The sequence below is a fragment of the Pholcus phalangioides genome, unplaced genomic scaffold (assembly GCF_987345545.1).
Source record: "Pholcus phalangioides strain wild (caught in Gottingen) unplaced genomic scaffold, Ppha-v1.0 ptg000016l_1, whole genome shotgun sequence".
Lineage (NCBI taxonomy): Eukaryota > Metazoa > Arthropoda > Arachnida > Araneae > Pholcidae > Pholcus > Pholcus phalangioides.
Window position 1 is genome coordinate 15420742 of NW_028301609.1, and position 22697 is coordinate 15443438.

The 22697-nt window shown below is 35.6% G+C and overlaps 1 protein-coding gene across 1 annotated transcript in view; it reads right to left on the reverse strand.

Annotated features, from left to right (window-relative positions):
- The window catches only part of Rab3-GAP (Rab3 GTPase activating protein), a 59941-nt gene that overhangs the window by 4937 nt on the left and 32307 nt on the right, over window positions 1-22697 (reverse strand). Inside the window, exons 22-31 of the mRNA XM_089245707.1 lie at window positions 22447-22549; window positions 20826-21251; window positions 18969-19130; window positions 18624-18797; window positions 18423-18493; window positions 12477-12512; window positions 12177-12251; window positions 8872-9099; window positions 899-1246; window positions 595-747 (exon numbers count right to left, since the gene is read on the reverse strand). Coding sequence (XP_089101833.1) covers window positions 595-747; window positions 899-1246; window positions 8872-9099; window positions 12177-12251; window positions 12477-12512; window positions 18423-18493; window positions 18624-18797; window positions 18969-19130; window positions 20826-21251; window positions 22447-22549 — 1776 coding nt within the window. The remainder of the gene's footprint in view (window positions 1-594; window positions 748-898; window positions 1247-8871; window positions 9100-12176; window positions 12252-12476; window positions 12513-18422; window positions 18494-18623; window positions 18798-18968; window positions 19131-20825; window positions 21252-22446; window positions 22550-22697) is intronic.

Below are 22697 nucleotides of genomic sequence, written 5' to 3' on the forward strand. Positions count from 1 at the left end.
TTGCAAAGTATAGTTACCTTCATTATCTCCTTCATTTCCATCAACAATGTTGCTTGTTTTCTGTTGTATTTTGTCACAGAAGAAAATTGAAAAGGAATTAATTGAATTCCTTCAGGGGTCTGTCCTTACAAGATTCTGAATCTGAAAAAGGAACCCTGAATTTTTTTCAAAAATCCTGACAAAAATTTTTGATTGCTTTGGGAAGGGGGATGCACGAGCTCTGCATGCCCAGCGTACTCTTCTGTGTACTTCAAAGAATGCTATATACAAAGCACCCCTAAAAGTCATATTTGCCCAGCGCTTGAACTTATAAGGAACTAGCCATGCAAACAACCAATCTTTCACTTTAGTGTCTGATGCAAACCTGTTCTCTAAGAACATACACCATCTTGTTAGACAATGGGATCTGTGCCTTTGGCCCCAATGCAGTTATTCCTCATTAGCACATATCAACTCAAAGACAACTTGACAAATTTTTATTTGATCTACCTTCATATTAGATGTTGTAATTTGTACCAAACTATCTTCAGTCACCCCACCCCTGCATCTCATTCTGCAATAATGCTAGAATAATGAAAGTTAAGAAATTCTTACCAGTGTCTTAAGCCATGCAGACAGTTCCGGAGATAGAAAACCAACTTTAGATGCTGGATTTGGTCCATCGTAAATGACAGCATAGACTCTTTGACCCACTAGAACCAACAGCTGAGAAGCAAGCTGTGATTTCTCTGTGACAGTAGACATGACCTACATAAGAAACAATGAACAGTTTTTCATTTTACATCACAAGCACTTAGGGTATTTAAAGCTTCAAAAAAAGGTACGAAATGATTATGAAGTCCAAAGGCACTCTCATAGACACATTTAAAAATATTTTGCAACCAAATGATAATTATACCTGTTCTGCAAGCAAATCATGACCTCCAGAATAAAGTTCGCAAATGTATTGCCGCCTTAATTCATCAAGATTCAGGTCCCAGTCACGAGCAAGGTCAATTACTTTAGTGAACCACATTCCTGCGAGACGCTGACCACTCATACTCGACAAAGAGTCTTTTTCTTGGTTTTCGCTGCCGAGACTACCACCCTCTAGAGTTTCTGGGACTGTTTCCGGTACACTCTGGGCAATAGATGACACTGAACGTAAAAGGAACTGAATTCTAGCTGTCTGTAAGTCGGAATCTTCCTTTTCAGCAGTGGCCTTCATACTATGGAGGTGCAGTTCACAGAAGAGTGTTTTCCGTGTCTGCAAAAAAAAAAAAAATGTGCATAATAAAAAAACTGATGGAATAAGAAAAATAAAATGGTGCAAAATTCTTCCACAATGAAATTCTTTCAAAGTTCATGCATTACTAGCACCTTATAAAAATTATCTGTCAGTTTCGAAATGGTGAGTGTCTTATTGGCAATTCGCACTCTATTAATAGAGTCCGGAAGTTTAGGCACTAAAAATAGTCAAAATAGACAGGCAAAAGATATTAAAAAAGCTTAAAATAAGAACTAAAAAAGGCATTCAAAATTAACTAGCTATAACACCGGCACTGCCCAGGTTTTCTTTAATTGCTGGGAAGATTGAAAAAGTGACAAAAACCATTATAAAGGCATATAAACTATTATATACATATACTGACAGGCTTAAAGAAATGGCAAATCATTATAAAGGCATATACATTAGGGTGGAACGAAAAAGGGTGTTTTTTCACTTTTTTTGGAAACTGATGTTGCCTTAATATTCAAAAGATGCTTTTCAAGGTTTTAAGACATTATACCAAAAAATCTAAGAAAATATTTTAATATCTTGAGGTTCCTCACGGACCCTAAAGGTCGAGCAAAAAGACTTTTCTAAGTACACATTATAAAAATATTTTTAAACATTATATATATATATATATATATAATAAACCCTTTTTTGGGGGGCGGGGGTGGGGGACGAAACTATAGCCATGTTCCAAATTATAAAAACAAAAAAAAACCTAGTTTGACAATACAGGTGTCAGGAGAATGCCTCTATTACTTCCTCTGATCCCTTGCTCTACTGCTTCTTGGAGTTGTGTTACCGAGATAAATTAACCCGGGTTCCTGCAATATAGTTATGTGTTCTTCAGATATGGTTCTTCTATGGAAAGAATCACCTTCTTTGACATTAGCTAAGGTTTTGTCTTTTCGACCATCAAAATATATTCCTAGCACATTTTGTTCTAGGAATTCTATCTTGCAAAAGAAATCTCTGTGATGCTCTTTCACACCTTATTTTCATCCCATCTATTGTCATACTTAGCTTCTCTTTCGTCAATAACCCAACATCTTCCAGCACAGCATTCACAATAATTGCAGCTGATCGATCAGACACACCAGTTCTATCACAAGCAAGAGCAACATTTGGTAATTTAGTTCTCATCTGTGAGGATGATGGTAGAACTTCAAAAGCAAATGAAGTGCTTGCTTCGGCACTGATTGATGGACTAGCTTCAGGTACTGGTAGATGGAAATGCTAACTTCAACGGCAAACTCTGTTTTGGCTCATACAGATCAATTTCCTCAGAATCGAGTTTTCAGTGTTTAATGAACTAGTTTCCGCCATTTCTTCTTGAGACTCCAAATAGGATACCATTTTCATTTTCCTTTGTTCATTCTTTTTCAATTTCTTCGTTGTTAGGACATCGACTCTATCAATGGTCATCTTGCCTGTACTTCTTTGATCTTGCAAGAAATCTCGCTCTAAATTTGTGACTTTTCTCAACTTGTCCCACTTACAGTCTTCAAAATCACATTTGCATGCTGCAATGGCGAACAATTTCCATGCTTCGCACTGAAAAGATTTCAAGTTCAACTTGAAAGTTTGAGAATCTTTCCTTGCTTTCATATTTTTCTGAAGATTTGTATTTACAGTAAAAGTGTTTGAAAATTTTACATATCTGTTGGTGAGAAACCGTAGGAATTGAAGCAGTTTTCCAAATATTTTCTATCTTTGGCACGATAATTTCAAGAATGTCTGCAATAGCTGGATCTTTTCTTGATTGTTGTGCCTTCATATTGTGTTGAGTCAGCAAATAACAAAGCATAACATCACCATAGGTGGCCCGAGAATCCAACTCTTTAGGGGATTTCCTAAAATGTCACAACGATAAAAGCTTCTGGTCATCATTTTGACTGCTATACACCCTCTTAGTTAAGAGGTAAGATTGCAAATGAGTACTGAAAACAAGAGAATAACATGGAGGTCACTGAACGAATCACGTGTTCAGGGGAATAGGAAAGCCTCCTCTGCGGTGTCATGTTACAGAATTCCATATGTGAGTAAAACGTTAGGGGCGATGAAGAACCTCAAGTTTGAATTTTGATGAAAAAAATTAGGAATGGCATTTCTTCACATAAAGGCATATTTTAAATTCTATTACAATGGCAATTTCGAAAAAAAAATTTCATTCCACTCTAATATACATGTCTGAAACGCATTGTAGGGAACTACTGTAACCAAAGTAAAAATTCCAAAAGTGACTGTTTAGGCCGAGAAACCATTGTTGCCCACCAGTTTTTTGCCCATTTTGGGCATTTGTCCATTCTCTGGCAAACTTTAAAAGTAGCCTATCATTCAAGTTGGGTCCTGTTTGGTATATATGCAAAGTTTTGCGACAGTAGGTCTAAAATTGTAGATTTGTATAAAGAACATACACACACACAGAGACAGACAGAAAATCAATTTTATATATATAAATGGAAAGGAAAAATAACTAAACACTAAGATATTTAAGCATCCAGAAACTGGCTAAGAAACAGGAAGCAATTATTCTGCCCCCCCCTACTGTTTTAATAATAGTTAGTAATGACTACACTATTAACCAAGTTAAATAGATAGTGTCAGGCTAAAAATAAACATTTCTGATTGCTCAAGTTTAAGTTCAGAGTGATTTATTCAAATGCTAAATATTTAATTAGCTAAGACATAAAATAATGCTAGTTGACACTGAAGAATAACAATTGTATCAGAGAACTAAGTCTTCATGTGGAATCATTTTTAAAAAAACATTTTCATAATAATTGCATATTTGACAGGATTTTCAAACGTTAAGCTTTGTATTCGATCAGGTCTGTATCAAATTGTAAGAAGATCTGTCCGATTTCAAAGATGATTTTTACTTCATCTAAAATGACTTGCCATGGTTGTTTTCACTGAATTCATGGTGTAAAAAAATCAAAATAATGTGAGTCTGAAATTTAGAGCCCTCTGCATCACCAAGACGTTATCGAAAGCCTGTGTAGAAACAAAACTACCAATTCATTCCCAAGTTTTCTTATATATGTGGTGCAGCAACTGTCTGAAACAAAAGCATTCATGTCTAACACCATCTGGCTAAAGCATAAGTAAATAATTGTAATTATAATTATGTTTGTTATAATTAGCACTTTTACGATATGAGATCAACAGTTTGTTGATTGCTAGGATATTTGCAAGTTATGTATAGCAAAGGCAGAAAGTCTTTCACTTCTATGTTTCATAACACCAAGTTTTCTGTTTTGGGCACTTGCACTTTTTGTGCTTAAATATACTGAGATTGATGATTACAGGCCTAGAAGTGAAAATTTGAAAAAAAAAAGTAGGAAAAATAGGAAAACCATTGACAAAAAATAGGAAAAAAATAGGAGGGAAAAAAATGAATTCCCAAATTATCCTGGCATTTAAAAACGTTGTGCCATTGAAAGAACTCAAGTTCTAAGGAATTTAAAAATCTTTCATTTCCACAGAATGTGGTATCGAAAACAATGTAAACAGCAAAACTAAAAAGAAATAAATCAAATTTCTACTGTTACTTTATAAGTCCAATTAATGATCGTGATCCATTTTTTCCCATGCTTTTCAGAGAAAGAAAAAAACCTGTCTAGGTGCCATAGAAATGTAGCACATGCATGCATAACCCATTGCCCAAGGGCCAAATGTGGCCCCGGAGTCATCTGTTGAGGCTTCAAACCTAATTTTGCAAAAAATGAACAAAGCGACACATTTCCAGATCATTCAAGAGAACCTGCAGCACAGTTTCAGGTCATTCAAGTATCTCGCGTCACAGTTCCAGATTAATCAAGTTACCCGAGCTGCTGTTCCACTTCATTTAAGTGACCTGTGGCAGATTCCTAGATCACTAGAGTAACCTGCGATATTGTTCATCTACATTTAAGTGACTCACGGCAGAGTTCTAGACCACTAAAAGTGACCAGTGTATATTTACACGTCATTCAAGTGACCTGCGGCACATTCTTGATGAGTAAATATGTCGCAGCATATTTACAGATCACCGCGGCACAGTTCCAGAGCACTCAATCGACCCATGAAACTTTTAAAGATCACTCAAGTAACCTGCGGCACATTCCTAGATCATTTAGATGACCCGCGGAAAATTTACAGATCACTACGGCACAGTTTCAGAGTACTCAATTGACTCAGAAAAATTTACAGGTCAGCTTCAGTGACCCGTGACACATTTCAAAATCAATGAAATGGCCAACACTCTACTGAATGTTGAACACCCTTGATGTAACATTTCCTGGAGTTACACTATATCCGAAGGATACAACGATTAGAATGACCTGCATATGTTTATGAATGTCTGGTTTTTTTTCCAAAGACACACATTTTCTTAAAACACACATGCTGACCTGTGGCCCTCGGAGTTATCTCATGTGGTCCAGGACAAATAACAAAACCACACAAGTGGCCCATGAACGATCATCAAATCATTTAAGTGGGACACATTTCCAGATTACTTCAGTGGCTTGCGGCACATTTCCAGATATAAGCTGCCAACAGCATATATAATATAAAGATCACCTAAGTGACCTCACAAACATTTCCAGATCACTTGAGCGACCAGCGGCAAACCCCCAGTTCACATAAGTGGCACGTAGTGCAGTTGCAGATTACTTTAAGTGGCTGGAGGCACATTTGATCATTTGAGTGGCCCTCTGGATGCTTCGAAATCACTTGAGTTGCTCGCAGCACACAGATCACCTAATGGGCTGCGATACATTAACACTTCACACAAGTGGCAAAATACATTTTTTTATAGATTACTAGCTCGCGCGTTGCTGCAATCTCAGAAGAAAGGAAATTCAAAGAAATGAAGAAAAGGGGGAAAAAAAGAACTATGCCAGAAACCTTCGCGGGAGTGTACTTACTCAACAACTTCCCAAAGTTTCATGGCGATCAGATGAATGGTGTAGTAAAGCATGAAGGACAAACAAACAGACATACATTCGTACAATACCAGACCACTAAATTGGCCCGCTATGCACTTTCAGATCATTCAAGTGACTTGTGGCACATTTCCTGATGACTCAAGCAGCTCGCGGCACATTTCAACTTAACTCAATCTTTTGAAGAGTGTGGGGCCACTTCACTGACTTGAAAACATGCCGCAGGCCACTTCATTGATTTGAAAACATGCCGCAGGCCACTTCATTGATTTGAAAACGTGTTGCGGGTCACTTGATTAAGTGATCTAGAACAGCACCGCAGGTTATTTGTGTGATCTGTAAATGTGCCGTGGATCATTCAAGCAATCTGGGAATGTGCAGTGGGCCACTTATGCGATTAGGAAATTTGACTCGGGCCACTGTAATAAGGGGCTGTTCAAGTATGTCACCAATTTTTTAGCCATTTTTGACCCCCACCTTGTCAGAAAAATTCAGCAAAACTCTGACCCCACGTAAGCGAAATTTTGTCAGCACTCTGTGTCCTTCCTCCTAACGCATATTGGTGGGATCAGAGACGGGGTGGGGGGGGGGGTGGAATCTGGGTTGGGAGCTCGTGGTCCCCCCACAGACGATCAAAAATTTATTTTTTAATGCAAAAAATATTTTTTTTTTAATTAAAATTTCAAAAGAAAATATCAGTTATTATAATCAATTTCTTTCAATTTCAATGTTATTTGAAGGAACTAAGAACTCAAAATTGCTCAAGAAATTCATTGCAACTCTACCTCTGAGCCCTTGGTAATCCTTGACTAGCGGTAAACATTTGCCCTGTACGGACCAAATGTGGCTCTGGGGTTATGATGTGGCCTGTCCTTCTCAAACCTAATTTTGTAAAAATGAACCAAGTGGTGCATTAACAGATCGCTTAAGTGACCCGTCGCACAATTCCAGACCATTCAAGCGATCTGTGACACATTTAGAGATTCCTTGAGTGACATGTGACACAGTTTTAAAGCATTGGTGCGGCCATCAGAGCGGTTCTACATCACTCAAGTTATCCGCGGCACATTTCCGGATCACTTGGATCCGCCAAGTATTTAGAGACCACTAAAGTGGCTCTGTAGGGGACTCAATAGGGACAATGTTAGTTCACGTACCCACAAACTAGGGAAAAGTTTTATTCGTTTTTCGAGCACCGAGTAAGACGCCATTAAGAATATTTCATATTTTTATAAAGGGTGGTTGATGATGTAAGCATCATCCAAACCCTCCCCCCTCAATCATCAAAAGTCAGCAAATCAGAAATCCCCCATCGATGCTGACATAATACTTGAATAACCCCTAACATAAAGATACCCGAAAGTTATTTTCTGAAGGTTAAAAAAGGTGGGTTCCGTCTGCCCCCCCCCCCCTGTAAAACCAGACGTGGCTCGGGCTCTGTCACCTGAAGCCGGGTTTTCCTAGAAGCAGGTTTTCTGTGCTGTGCGCAACGTGAATCACCCAGCGCGACACGCCATCCATTCACCAATAAGAAAAGCAGTACGACTGTTTTCCTACAGAGCGCAATACGGCTCACGATAGCGCTTTACGTCAGGCATAATAGGCGGACGGCTTCTGGAGGAGTTAAGCGTTGTGTGTGCCGCGCGTTTCAGCGATCTTCTTTTTATTTTCGTGTGTTGTTCCATTTTCTATTTCCCTTCCCTTCAAACTGGAGTATAAAGCCGATAGAATAGCTGACATCAGGGTCATACTATATTATATAGTCATCCTGAGCTGATGCGCCCCGCTAGGAAACACATGATTATGTAACACATTTTGCCGACGCGAAATGATCCAGTTCGGTTCATGCGGTGCAAAAAGCCTACTCCTAGGAAAACCCGGCTTCAGGGATGAACGCTCGTTACGGGATCCCAAGAGAGAAACCTATGGTCTCTCATGGAATCTCGTGTGTGGATGGATAGAGACTGTTCTTCCCTCCTTTTTTTGCCTTCTTATTTATGGCAACCGATCTACGAAACAGATTCGCTTTCCCCACAGAGTTTTTAGCACTTTGACTACAGCGCTGCGGCGAAAAGATACGCTTGTCGTCGTCCCCTCTCCAATGGGGGGGGGGGGAACTGAATTTTTTTTTCTTTCTTCTTTTTAAGTAGCGAGTTGTGCTGCGAATAAAACATGTCAAAAAGGAAGGGAAAGCAGCGACATTTTGCGGTTTCTCTGAATTTCCGTAGCGAGATTTTGGCTGTAAACAAAAGGGAGGGAAGAGATAAAATAGGAATAGTAGGAGAGAATTGCGGAAAAAAAGGACGATTGCGGCGAAAGTAGGAAAATAGGAGGACATTTCTAAAAAATAAGAAAAGTAGGAAAAATAGAAGCGCTGCGAGGTCTGCAATTATAAAAAGAACAACTCTTTTGAAAATCCCAATGTTAAAAATATCTAAGTTCATATTCTGCAGAATATGGCTTCTAAAATTCACGAATAACCATAAAACAATGTTGAAATAGCTATTTATGATAGGAAAAATTCAAAAAAGGCATTTTTACAAAAAAAAGTTTGAAAATAGACAAAAAAATTCATTTATGACATTTTGTGAGAACTTCAGGGCTCTAGTTATTAAGAACAATAAATATCAATAGGGCAAAATAATAAACAAAAATAAAGCATTTAAGGACATATTTCATGCTCACCGCAATGCTAAAGAGTCCTAAAGGACGAGAATTCTTCATCTGGAAAGCTACAATCAACTGCAGTGCTGTAGCTAGCATCAAATGTTGATATACAGAGTTGTTAGCTGAGGTAACCTTTTGACCCAAGGCCATGAGTATCAGTGGTGTTGGTCCCTGCACTTCCTGGTCCTGCCAGAGTTCTTCACACTGGTATTTTGGCAACTCTTCTAGTTCAGCAGCATGGCTGGTCTAAAAAAAAATGAAGTAAAAAAAATATTTTACTTCATGATGTAATTAATAGGGTTTGTAACTAACCCATTATTTGACAATAAGTAACACATTATTGTTAAAACTATAAGGCTGTTGCATGAGAAATGTCTGAACACAGTAGATACATTTTCTCTCTTCCATTGGTATTTACCAGTGCATTCTATAGAAGTATGAAATTCCGGACTTCTTAGAGGTGTTTTTGAAAAAATAAAAAATAGTAACAAAAACAGTCTAGCTTATTAAAAAAATTAGGCACCCAGTTGGTGAGAGGTCTGGAGTGTATGGTGTATGAGTGAGAAAGAGTATCACAGAGTTGGCTTTGCGATTTTGGGGTTGTTGCTCTTGTCATGAAGCAGAAAACTTCTTTCCTGTACATGAATCTCAACTCATGATTCTTGATGCATTGCATCAAGCTGAATGAATTGTCTTCATTAATAGTTTCAACACATTTTAAAAATGAATAATAACATTGCTGCACATTGCATTAAACATTTGCTACTACCTCCTTTGAATGAAGGGTTGACTATGTACAGTGAAACCTGTCTAAGGTGGACACTGTATGAGACGGAAACCTGTCTCAAACAGAATCAAAATATAGTCTGTTCAATGATTAGTGCTTTGATTTGCACCTTTATAAAACGGAAATCTGTTTAAAACAGAATATTATTTCAGTCCCTTGATTTTCCGTCTCACACAGGTTTCACTGTAATAAGTTTTGGATTAGAGATGGGATGAATATTCGGCTGAATAATGCTTAGGTATTTGGTTGAATATTTGTGTAAATCTAAGCGCAACAAACTGATTTTAAAAAATTATAATTGGAATTTTTCCCTTGAATTAAAAAGTAACTGATTATATTTTACTGTGTTGTGCATATCCCTTTCTGTGCAAGAGGTTATCTGGAGGTAAACTAGGATAAGGAAAGTATTAAATTGAAAATAAAATTCTACGGCAATAATGTGGAAGTGAGCGTGAATATTACACAAGTTCACTAACTGACAGATGTACCTACACAAGAAACATATTGATCTACTGAAATGGGGCAAAGAACATCTAAAGTGGAAAAATAAGTCTTAAATTTTATGATGCATTAATACTTGAGAATAAATAATGGTTGACATTTTTTTAATTAGATGTAAAATTGTAACAAGTGTTGATATCAGTAAAGTGATACCTAGGCTAAAGAATGCCTCAGCTTACGAATTTTTCAGCTCACAAAGATTTTTTTCATTATTTTTCTGCCTCGGCTAATGAATACAAATTCAGATAATGAATATTTTCGGTTAAATGAATGCACACACTAAAATAAAATACAAAAGATAGCAGTGCCGTGAGCTTAATTTTCACATCAGTCATCATCAGAATTATGGACACTAGAGCCCGATTAACTCATGTTCACCTTAGAATATTTTTCCAGATGTACCTATACTTCTCTTTCTGAAATTCTTTGAACCATTTCATATAAACTGAAAGATTCAACCAAAATACAAAATGCATTGGAAAAAAAGGGTAAGCCTATGTTTTCAGAGCATGCGTTCTTTCAGTGAAAGACTCTTAGCATCAAGCTGAACAGTCTGGGAGATTTATCTTTTCAATCTGCTGCATCAGACACAAAATTGAGCTGACCAAATCACAAATGGATGAGAACTCAATTAGATTGTGTCAACACGAGCTTAAGTAGAATAAAGCTAGAGTTGATTGTGTACATACTGGAAAATAAAAATATCTTCAGCATCTCCTATCTTCCTGTATATTCTTATTAATACAATTTGAAGCTGTTCATTTAAGCCTTCAATCAGTTTTTGTCTTTTTCATAATATTCCTTGGTGTTTCAAAAAAATTTTGGGCAGAAGCTAGAATGAATCGAAAAATTTTCCATAGAAACCTATAGGAAATCATGTTTTGGCTAACAAATGCAATTCTGGACCAAATCACCTTCGCCATCAGAGGTATCATTAATATTAAAATACAATGTATCACTAAATTTCATTGCCAGTAAAATCTTTCAGTTACCAGTTTTTCAATATTTATTTAAATAATAAATTCCATATTTAAAATTCAATATCAATTTGTGGGTATTTTTATTTTCAATTAAAAACACCAATTTTATTTATAACTAGCTATAATACATTGCTAGGGAACCATGGTAATCAAAGTAAGCATTCCAAAAGTGATGGTTGAGGCCCAGGAACCATTATTGCAAGACGGGTTTTTTCATGCCCATTTTGGGCATTTGCCCAGCTCTGACAAACTTTTAAAGTAGCCTATCATTCAATATGGGTCCCCTTTGGTATACATATGCAAAATTTGGGGATGATAGATCCAAAATTGTAAATTTGTATGGAGAACATACAGACAGAAAATGAATTTTATATATATATATATATATAGATTGTGATGAATTTTAAGAAAATGGATGTTTGGTATTTGGTCAAATCACTATTCATCCCGTTTCTATTTTGGATCATTATCAGAATCTAGCTACTGTTTGTGAAAACCAGATACACACACAAATGGGTGGTTAAAAATTTTCATTTTTAACCACCCATCACTATTCTGTTCGCAAAGCTTCTTGACTATCAAGTGCAGTCAAATTGTGAGCAACCAATTTTTCCATGTCTCTTACAGCCTAGTGAGAGACACTGTACCAGTCTAGTGCTCACAATTTTTTTTTTTTTTGTGTAGATGGCTGGTACGCACTAATACTGGAATGTCCAGAAGGATCATTTTCAATGATCTTATCGAAGAACTAGAATTTTTGCAACCATTGTTAAATTATGTGCTCTCTCTAATGCTTAGATAATGTTTCTGACAGCCTCCGCTGTGTTGTAGTCAAGTTTTAACTCATGAAGAAAGAGCATTCATTAATCGCACTACAAGCTAGTACTGAAATTACTCCTTACTCACCTGTAGGGACATTCAACCTTCAATATCCAAAACACCAGCACCATCAGAAAGTGTTTACAAACATGCAAATTATTTCATCCCTAATGATTCAAATGAAAAAACCAAATATATTGAAGTGACTCTTAAGGAAAAAAAAGTTCTTCATTCACCTCTAAAATAATACTCAGAAGTTCGCAGCAGAAATCCAGGAAATTTTCGAGTCTGGTGTCATTCATTTCCAATTCCTAAGAAACAAAGTAGTTGTAGAGAGAGAAAAGTTGTGTTATGTTACACAAAACAACTGCAAATTCATATATCAACATATGTATTAAAAGATAATTAAATGTGGTGTGTGCGCGCGTGTGTGTGTTCAGTTTCTGAGAAATAAAAATCAAATAATACTTATGTATCCATAACAATAAATAGGTATGCTAATATACAACAGAAGTATATTATGAAATAAGCCTCACTTTTCTGCATAATCTTTCTTTTGGTGTTTTTCCAACCTTGTAAATTAAAAGAAAGGAAAAAAAATCAAAAATACAAAAAATAAACTTTAAATTGGTGAAATACAGATAGGATACATATATTTTATCTATGGCAGGGAGACAAACTGCCAGTAATGGTAAAAGCAATAATGTGAATTATAGCAACTCATTTTTCTGTGGGAAAACTATAATAACAACTTAGTTTGTCTCGTGCTTGCAACCTGGCATGGATATATAAGAACAAGTACCAAAATACAATATATTCAAGCTGTTTTAAAAGCTCATGAACCAGCAATACTGTGCTAATAGTATAGAAGAATTTTGTGTGTGATTTAACTACAAAGTTTATTATAATGGCATCCTGATTCAATGTTACTAGGAATTCTTTTAGAAAACTGGAAAAAAAAAATCCAGAATTCTTGAACAAAATAATCATCACTGATGTGAGCACTAATTCAGGGATTACAATCTCAAATCAAACAATACAGTTGGTCATATGGATAAACAGCAGCTTGCTGCTTTCCAATAAATTTCTGGTTTCTTACAGAAGTAAATATTTATTTTGGTTATATTCAGATACCTATTGAATAGTACGGTAACATCTGATTTCCTCAAAGAAACAAACTGAAAGGCCCCCAGACAACATAATCATACCACACAAAAAAATCTCTCAGAAATTTTTTTATTTTAAAACTGTTTTAAAAATAAAAAAGATTTTCATAGATTTTCACTATATCAGTGTCCTATAAGATTGACTCAAGCCAAAACAAAATGGCAGAAATGACTTGGTAAAAAAACAATTTTGGGTCAAAACAGCATACTATATCAACACAACATATTACATTCATTATTTCAAGGATTCTTCCAATGTCCAGTCTATCAACTCTCTTCCTTGATGCACAGCAAATTATGGAGACATGCAAGTTTTTGAAGAATGGAGTCCTTCGAGCTTCGAGACAACTTCCAAGAGCATAGTGGGAAAATAGTAAATTACAAGGTCCAATGTCAATGAGTGAAGGTGAATCATGTGGTTTTAGTGCACTGTCCACCCTTTTCATAAAAGGATTTGTTTACATTTTACTGTTTAATGCTAGCATCATTGTTTTTGACAAATGAAGCACTTTCATTTCTAGCTCTTTACAGAGCTTTGTAAAGATTGTTTATGCCTCTGCATGTCTTAAAAATGCAACACTATCAGATAGCATTTGAATACCATCAGATAGCATTTAATTCACAAAACCTAGAATAGGTTTAAGTATCCAACTGCTTTGTTACGCAAACTGTTGTTTCACCTATTCACAAAATGTGCACCATAATTTTGAATGATGAATGTTTGTTACTGTACAATGAATAGTTCAAGACCATGAAATATAAAACACCAAAAACTAATGTGTAATTAGTTAGTAAACTAACTATATTATTGAAAAGTGTTAATTTACATGTATGTCAAGAGATATCACTATTGAATCTTATTTAAATGTTTATTTCCTACCTTACAATGAATTCCCTTGAATGTTTACAGATATGGCCATCTAACACTGCCCCTGCTTAATATATATGTACAGGGAGCCCGGTAAGTCCTAACTTGGCAACTTGTCCTTCATCTTATCAACTCATTATGGCTCCTTATGGTTTCAATTTAGAAAATGCTCAAAATGTGTTAAAACACAGAGTGTGTCACAAAATAAATAATCTAAATTTTTATACAGACACCTTGTCCCAAAAAAATCTAATTAGAAAGTTGTTGCCTTGTCTCTCCTGAAGCCAACAAAAAAGAAAAAAAAATTCCAGGTTTCTAAGTGCAATATATTCACTCAGATATTTGAGTTTAAAAATTGGAGAAAATGTGGAAAAGAATAGCATGAACTAATGGACAAGCTGATTATATGTTGTTCTTTTTCTCGTCACATTTCATATTGCACTTAGAAATGTGGATTAAAACATCCACATTTCTATGGAGAGACATGGCAACAACTTTCTTATTAGAAGTTAGAGAACGTGGGGGGGACCATATAAAAATTTGTATTTTGATTTCATGACACACTGTATTTTCATTTACTCTTGAAACTGGTAGAGTGATTCTTGAACACATTTTGAGAGTTTTTCAAATTGAAATCATACCTCTACAACAAGCGGTTGATGAAATAAAGGCTGAATTATGACTCAACAAAGGACACCCTCTATATTGATTTAGGTTTCATTATATCAATTGAAGACTCCTTGACTTTAAAAAGTCTAGTTTTATACTGAAAGTTACTCTCACACAACTTTATAATTTACTTTAAGTGAACACATTGCATTGAGTTTAAATTAACTTTCTGTGAACACATTTAGACTGAAATATCACTAGCTAGAATAAAAAGTATCAAAAGAAACTGGAAAACAGTGGAACCACCTATAGCGGAGACTCCCTGTAAGCAGACCCTTTTTAAAAATTACGCTGATGAATCTCCAATCAACATAAACACTACTACTTCAATTCAAAATAAATCTACTCATTTCATCCACAACTGCTAGTCACCTTTTGTTTCCATGTCTGAACTTGATCTCCTCCCCTCTCTACTCTGTGTCTTATTTCTAGACTAACCCTGTTTGTTTTATAAGATTTTTCACGGTCATCTTAAATTTGATACTTCTGGTATTTTAGCCAAACCACCCCACATTCCCAGAAGACTTGACCATTCCCCTTAAAATAAAATCAATTTTTGCTTCCACTGACTGCTTTAACACTAGACACCAAACATTTGGTACAAGCTGACAAAAAAGCTAGAAGACCAAAACAATAACCGTTGATGAGCAATTGTTGCAGGTAAATAACCATGAAAATTTATCCAATACATTTGAAATAAGCTGGACACGTTTGGGATCAAGTCCTGGTTAGCAACTTTTGTGATATCCACAAATATGTCTTTTCAAAAGGCAGTTTGTGAAGTGGATAGACGAGAATAATGTATTGTCGGATAATCAGCATGGGTTCAGGAAGGGGAAGTCATGTGTAACTAACCTCCTTTGCTTCTATGATTACGTGACTAAGGCTTTGGGTAAGAGCAAAAATGTCGACGTGGTTTACCTTGATTTCCAGAAGGCATTCGATCGGGTCCAACATGGCAAACTCTTGAAGCGTTTACACGAGATTGGAATAGGGGGCAACTTGCTGAATTGGATAGAATCGTGGTTAAGAGATAGGTCGCAACGAGTTATGGTGAACGGGGAATTCTCTGGTTGGACAGACGTCACAAGTGGAGTTCCTCAGGGAAGTGTCCTTGGCCCCATACTTTTTTCACTTTTTATCGATAAACTCGATCAGGGTATCGATGGAATTACTAGCAAATTCGCAGATGATGTGAAGCTAATGGGGGTAATCGGGAATGAAAGCGATAGGGAGTTGCTCCAGACCAACTTAAACAAGGTTGCAGCATGGGCAAATGAATGGAGCATGACGTTTAGCGTGGATAAGTGCATGGTCGCTCATTTTGGTTCGAACAACCCACGGTTCTCTTACGAGTTGAATGGTGTCACTATCCCGGATGCAACTAGAGTCACCGATTTGGGAATTCTCATTGACGAGCGACTTAAGTTTTCTGAACATTGTTCAGCGGTTGTCAAAAAATCGAATAGAATGCTTGGTCTCATTTTCAAAAAGGTCTCTTCGCGTTCTCCTAAAGTCATTCTTCCGCTTTTTCGAGGCTTAGTTCGTCCTGGACTGGAGTATGCTGTAAGGTTTTGGAGACCATACCTACAGAGGGACATAGACTTGGTTGAAGGGGTGCAGAGAAGAGCTACGCGTGTCCTTATTGGCACACAGGGCTTGAGTTATGAAGAAAGACTTCATTTTTTGAATATGTTTACATTGGATGAACGCAGGTGTCGAGGAGATATGATCGAAGTGTTCAAAATTTTCAATGGGATGGATAGGATGGACCATGAACTTTTAGTACACCGCCAATCGACTGCTTTTACAAGGGGACACCAGTATCGATTGGTGAGGGACAATGCAAGGTTATGGTGTCGCAGGGAATTTTTCTCCAATAGGGTTGTTAATAAATGGAATAGCTTACCCCCGGAGGTAGTAAATTGTAACACAATTGACACGTTTAAAAAGAAATACGATAAACATGTTGGGGTAAATCGGGAAGCTATCCATTCTTAGAATAAGACAACCATAAGTATGCTTTATGGGCATTGTATAATATTTTATCACGTGTATATATTGTTTATAACTTGTGTTAATTGCATTTTTAATTGGGTTGCTGTATTTTTGAAACATATGACAACCATATTTTTATGGGCATCTTTTTATCAGCCACCTCGTTGGGCATTTTGCCTGTTGTGGTGTTGTATTTGTATTTGTATTTGTATTTGTATTTGAATAACTATCCGTATTTGGGCAAAGATAAATAGTGACCAGTCAATGCATAACTTTGGGAGAGTGTGGGTATTATTGCAACCACATCTAATGTCTGAACGTACCACCACAACTGACAACTATTTCATTTATGTGAAACTTGTAGATGAACCTTCTGGAAGAAAACAACAATTGCAAGTGACAATTCAATGCAACAACATTATCCTGTTGCACTGAGAAATATAAACACACTCACGATATAAAAGAATGCTGTAACTCTTAGAGCCTTGCACACGTATGTGTCTGCAGATGACAGAGAAAAAAAAAATGCAGAGCATTGTGTCACTTATTAAAATAGCACTAAATATGGCATTTTGATGTAGCAGACGAGATGCTGAGGAAATACACTACAAGATGAGGAACTTGCAGGTGGCCAATTCATGTATTTTACAACGTCCTTCGGATTGCCACACTCAATGCTTGTATACTCTTTAAAGAATCCTCAGGCTCCACAGTTTCACGCCCAAGATTTTTTCTTGTGCAGGTGCTTTGAGCAACAAATGCTCTCTGATTCTTCTAAACACCATAAAACTAAGGAAATGTGCCTTTCAACTGTGCAAGAGACAGAATAAGGCTTCTGACAGCTGCGAAGAATGCTAGAAACCATTTTGTGGAAAATTTAATACTGCCATTGTCAAGCATGAGTGCATATTGTTCAACTTGTGCTGATGTCTGATGAACTTTAAAAACATATTGTGGGTTCGTTCATATTCATGAGTATAATTTCGCTTTGAGACGTGATAATTTATGAAATGTGTTGAGAGAGAGAGAGAGTCATATCACCCTTTTTTTCTCTATTATAAATTTGTGCTCATGCAAAAGAACATCCTGAAACAGGTTAGATCTTATACAGTAAAACCTTAGTATAACGTCACCTCTGGACACCAAATAAAAATGACTTCATAATCGGGGTGATTTAATAAAGAGTAAAACTTTTTGCCAATTATGCTAGCAGGACTTTTTGAAAAATTGACATTGTAGGCGGGTTAGTGTTAAAAGAGGGGGACCTTTTTATGAGGTCTCCCCCCCCCTACTGTATATTGTCATTTCAATATTATTCATCAATCAAACAACAGTTATTTTTAATAGGGCTTGAATCTCTTATGGGGGGTGTCAAATTGACCCCAAACAGCAGTTTTTTGTTAGTCTAAATCCAGCTGTTCTAGTGTTAAATACAGCTTCTTTCCTCATACCATTGATGAATAAAACTCCCCAGTTCTATTGTCAACTCCCACACTATCACTAGTTTTTTGCACAATATCAAACAATATGTCTCATTCAACAGCATTTTCTTGTATAGATCTAGGGGGCCAACAATGTTGTATAAATAAATGAAATAAATTGATGGGTCTCAATGTATTTTACTATCTATTAAGGGACACTACTTGTTAGAAGACAAAAAATTTTAACCTATGGTGTCTGTCATCAAGAGGTTCTTGTGTATTTATGAAATTTGTATCTTTGTATTGAAACACAAAAGATATTATGCACACAGATATTATAACACATAAAGTTATACCAACTTTTTCAATGAGCAAAGCCAAAGCTTCAAATTTTTTCTGTATGCAACTTTTCCACATCATAGCAGCAAAACCTAAGGGAAAAAGTTAATAAGGGGACACTATAGTATTCTTATATAAAACTATCATATTGAAATTATAAAATGAATAAAACAAATTTCACATTTCAATGGAAATTTCTCCTACTTCAAGGATGTTCATTACCATTTTTTATAATAGAGCTGTGAATAAGATCAAAGCAACCCAGTGATTGTGTCAAATTTTCAATACTATCTTTATTCTTGTTCCACTGCATCAGATATTCCCAAGAACAGTTTGCAATCAATACATCATGACTGAGGCTGTATGGCAGTTTTCTCCTCACTTCATTCAATAGCCCTGGGGCGAGAATAAAAAAATATTTCGATTGAGGCAGAGTGACTGTATATTATTTTATACCAATTCAACTGCATTTACAGTTCATCATAAAACCAATTATTATTTTTGAGTTGATGTGAACTTTTTATATCACGTCATATAAATATAGCAGGCAAAATGAAGAGTTTCTACCTTTGATTATCTCCATAGTCTGTGAATCTACTTTGCCAGAATTGATGAGTTTCTGATCATAAAGAAAGCTTTCTTCACTTTCATCAAGGAAGAATGAAGACAAGACTTTTGGGTGCAAACCAACCGACACTGCCCATACTGCAACAAGATCTGTTACAGCTCCTGCAACATTGAAATGTAAAAAATCTTGATCGGTTTTGATGCCAAAATACACATTAAAAACTCTGGATAAAACAGAACCTGTCTAACATGGAAACAGAAAGAAAAAATTGTACCCTCTTAACACTTTGTGGTGCAGACGATTTTCCAAAACCTGTAGAAAACAATGTAAACAGGTGGTCTCACTATGGAGACACTGCACTGGAAAGGGTTAATGGAAAATTTTACACAAACATTATGAGTGTTTTGTGACCAATATAACGAGGGATCATACAAAATGTTAAAGTGCTCTAACAAATTTTTTATGAAATCTCTGTTTGCCAATGTAAGCTCTCACTCATCCAGCCTTGCATTAGCAAAATCTGTTTCTGTACATAATGCTAAGATTTTAATAAGCTATACATAGTAAACCAGTTGCTCCTTGAAACTAACAAAATTTTTCAAAAAAGCAGGCTTTTCTACAGAGAAGAATCAGTGCATGGATTAGAATTACAAAAATGATATGCAACACAAAAAAGTTTATGCATGCTGCTTTTCGTGATCTCAATGTTGAGAAGGGCCAGAACTTGAGGGAGGCAAAGAGAGCAACTTTCCAGGAAGCAAAATTTAGAAAGTGGCAAATTTTAGCTGGGAACAAAAAGAGTTATAAAATGATCAAATTTTATAGTGATAGGGATGGAAAAATCATGTTGCTGCCCTCCCCCACGAAAATCCTATTTACGGCCCTGATGCTTAGCTTAGGATTATATAAACACAGAAAAAAATGTGGACAGAACTTATGACAGATATTGACACTCTCATTGAAAAGTTTAAAGAGAGTAAAAAAGAATGTTAATGTTGTCATTTCAGAAGATGAACTGTGTAGGGGTGCAATTTTATATAGATGCTGTCAAAACCTTGAAAGAACTACAGTATTTTGCTTTACAGCATAATGATTTGGACATGTTAAGTATAAATTTGGAAGGAAAACTGTTTATTGAAAGTCAGGAAGCAAAGGGCATGAACTGCATACAGAAAATACTTATTTACTGGAAAACAATTCAAATTTATCTATTTACAGTACTGTTTCTAATTTTTTACTCACTATTCGGCGATGGAAATAGTTAATGCATATAATATACTGTATATATTTTTATGTTAAAGTATGTATATGTATGTATGTTATTTTAATAATGTATTTTTAATGAATAATATGTATCATATCAAATGATAAACATTTAGTAATTATAGAGTAAATAATGCACATTACTTTATTAAATTTATTTATTTCTATTTTATTTACATTACATACGAGATCATTACATAATTTTACACATTATGTCAATTGAATTTTTTTCTTACGTGGAAACCTGTGTTCAATGGAAAGAAATCTTGGTCCCTTGTTATTTCATTAAAGTCAAGTTTTACTGTGTGTATTAAGTTCTTTTCAGTAAAACCCCCACTATATTCATGTCCTATGGCAATGGACCAGAACCACACATGATCAAGGAAAAAAAGTAAAACACCCATGCACACTTATGTAGTCTGGGCAATCCATGAAGGGCTTTGGCTGTAACACACATACAGAGTTTATAGAGTTCATATACAGTATATGCAATATTTTGATCTGGAAAAAGTAATTACAATACAATTCTGAAGATGGTTGAAATTCACAAATTGCAAATTTCATGAAATTATGAGTAGATGATATGTATTTACCTTGGCCACCATTCAGGAGTATGCTAAGAGATATGCTGACATTTTTTATGCTTGCTTTGCCATACGGCTGGCTTCTTAGCAGCATGCTTAGTAAAAGAACATCCTCAAGCTGTTTCACAAGCAAACTCCAATGCTCCAAGTCCAAAGAAACAGATTCCCAGTCACTTTCACCACCGCTGTCTGATTTTTCATCAGGTGATTTGGACGGTTTTTTTTTATTTTCTGATGAAGATGACGAAGAAACATTTTTCTTCTTCAGTGTGTTTGCTTCTGCATTGAAAGCAGCTGTCATGATAACAGACACTGACTTTGCTACAATGGCTCCAATGTAGGCAGGAAGACAGCTCGTCGACAGGATCAACAATTCACGGAGGGACTTCCACCAAGGAGATATATGTTCAGAATCGGAGCATACATGATTAGGATCTGTAAAAAATATTCAATACAGTTGAAAAACAAAGAGATGTCATAAATAAATCATCCAGCCATAACAAGCACGTTAAGAATGCCACAACTCAAGAGAATGAAAAAAATCTACACACAAAAAAAAAAAAACTTGGATTGCAAGATTTGTTTGAGTTAGTTTACAAGTGTTTTGCCAGATGGACCAATTTTTTTTTTACTTGATAAACAAGCAAGGTTTTGCAATACGAGTAGTACATATATATTAAAACCTTCTAGATGGGAATTAGTGTACATGTATAGTTTGTCAAGCATCACATTTTGGATGGGCACATCAAGAACTAATGAATTGATCTTTCACCATATCAATACAACTTTTTTCTGTCTATTATTCTCACCACTTCTTCCAACACAAAGCACACATCAACTTGATAATCTTATTGTTATGAGCGGTCTAGACTGACTGGTCACAATATATTTATATAGCGTGAATAGCTATTAGCCATGCGGATAAAATGTGTTTTATCTATCCAGTTTTTCCCAATTTTTCTCAGATTCTTGAATTAAAATATCTCAGAGAATATTGCACTTAGAAACGTGAAATTTTTATTTTTATTTTTTTATTTATTTATTTTTTTTTTGGCTTGGGGCAACAACTTCAAAATTGGATTTTTGAGCACAAGGTGTCCATATAAAATGTTGATTTTTTTTTAATTTTAGTAACTATAACCTTGTAACATGAATGGCACATATCTGAGCTTTACATGTTATTTGGATGATTTTTCTTATCAAAAATATACCTCTAGGATAATCGGTTCGCCAGTAAAATGTGGTACGTGCTGGTAGCTAAGCTGACCCTTTGCATATAGTAAAAAAATAATATTGGGGGTAAGCCCATATAAAATATGGTTGTCACAGTCTAAATATAGCAACCCTTTGAAAAGAAACATGGCTGGTGTGAGAGAGACAGTTGAGAAACAAACCATTTGAGTTCACATTATTTCTTATTCAGCTTCTTTGATGTGCAAGTACCTTCCTAGAATTATGCTTTCAGACTGAGGTATCACTGCATTTGATGATGGTGAATAAAATTTATGTAATACGTCAATAAATAAAATTTGCTAATGATGCACATATTTGTAGAGAAAAATTACAATATCAAAGATTAAAAAACAAAAAGAAAATTTCAAGTTGGGCAAAAATTGTAAAAGCAATGTACCTGTAAGAGAACTGATATGCTTCATAGCCTGCTGAAATTGCAACCACTTGTCTGCATCTTCACAGAAATCACTATTCGAAAGCCAATGAAGCATCAGCAGATGCTATTAAAGAAAATATAAATATAGTGATCACATATCACAGGTTATATGATACATTAAAATACCATGAGAAGTAATGCATCTACATACATATAATTGACACTAAACACTCTGATATTACAAATACAACACCACAACAGGCAAAATGCCC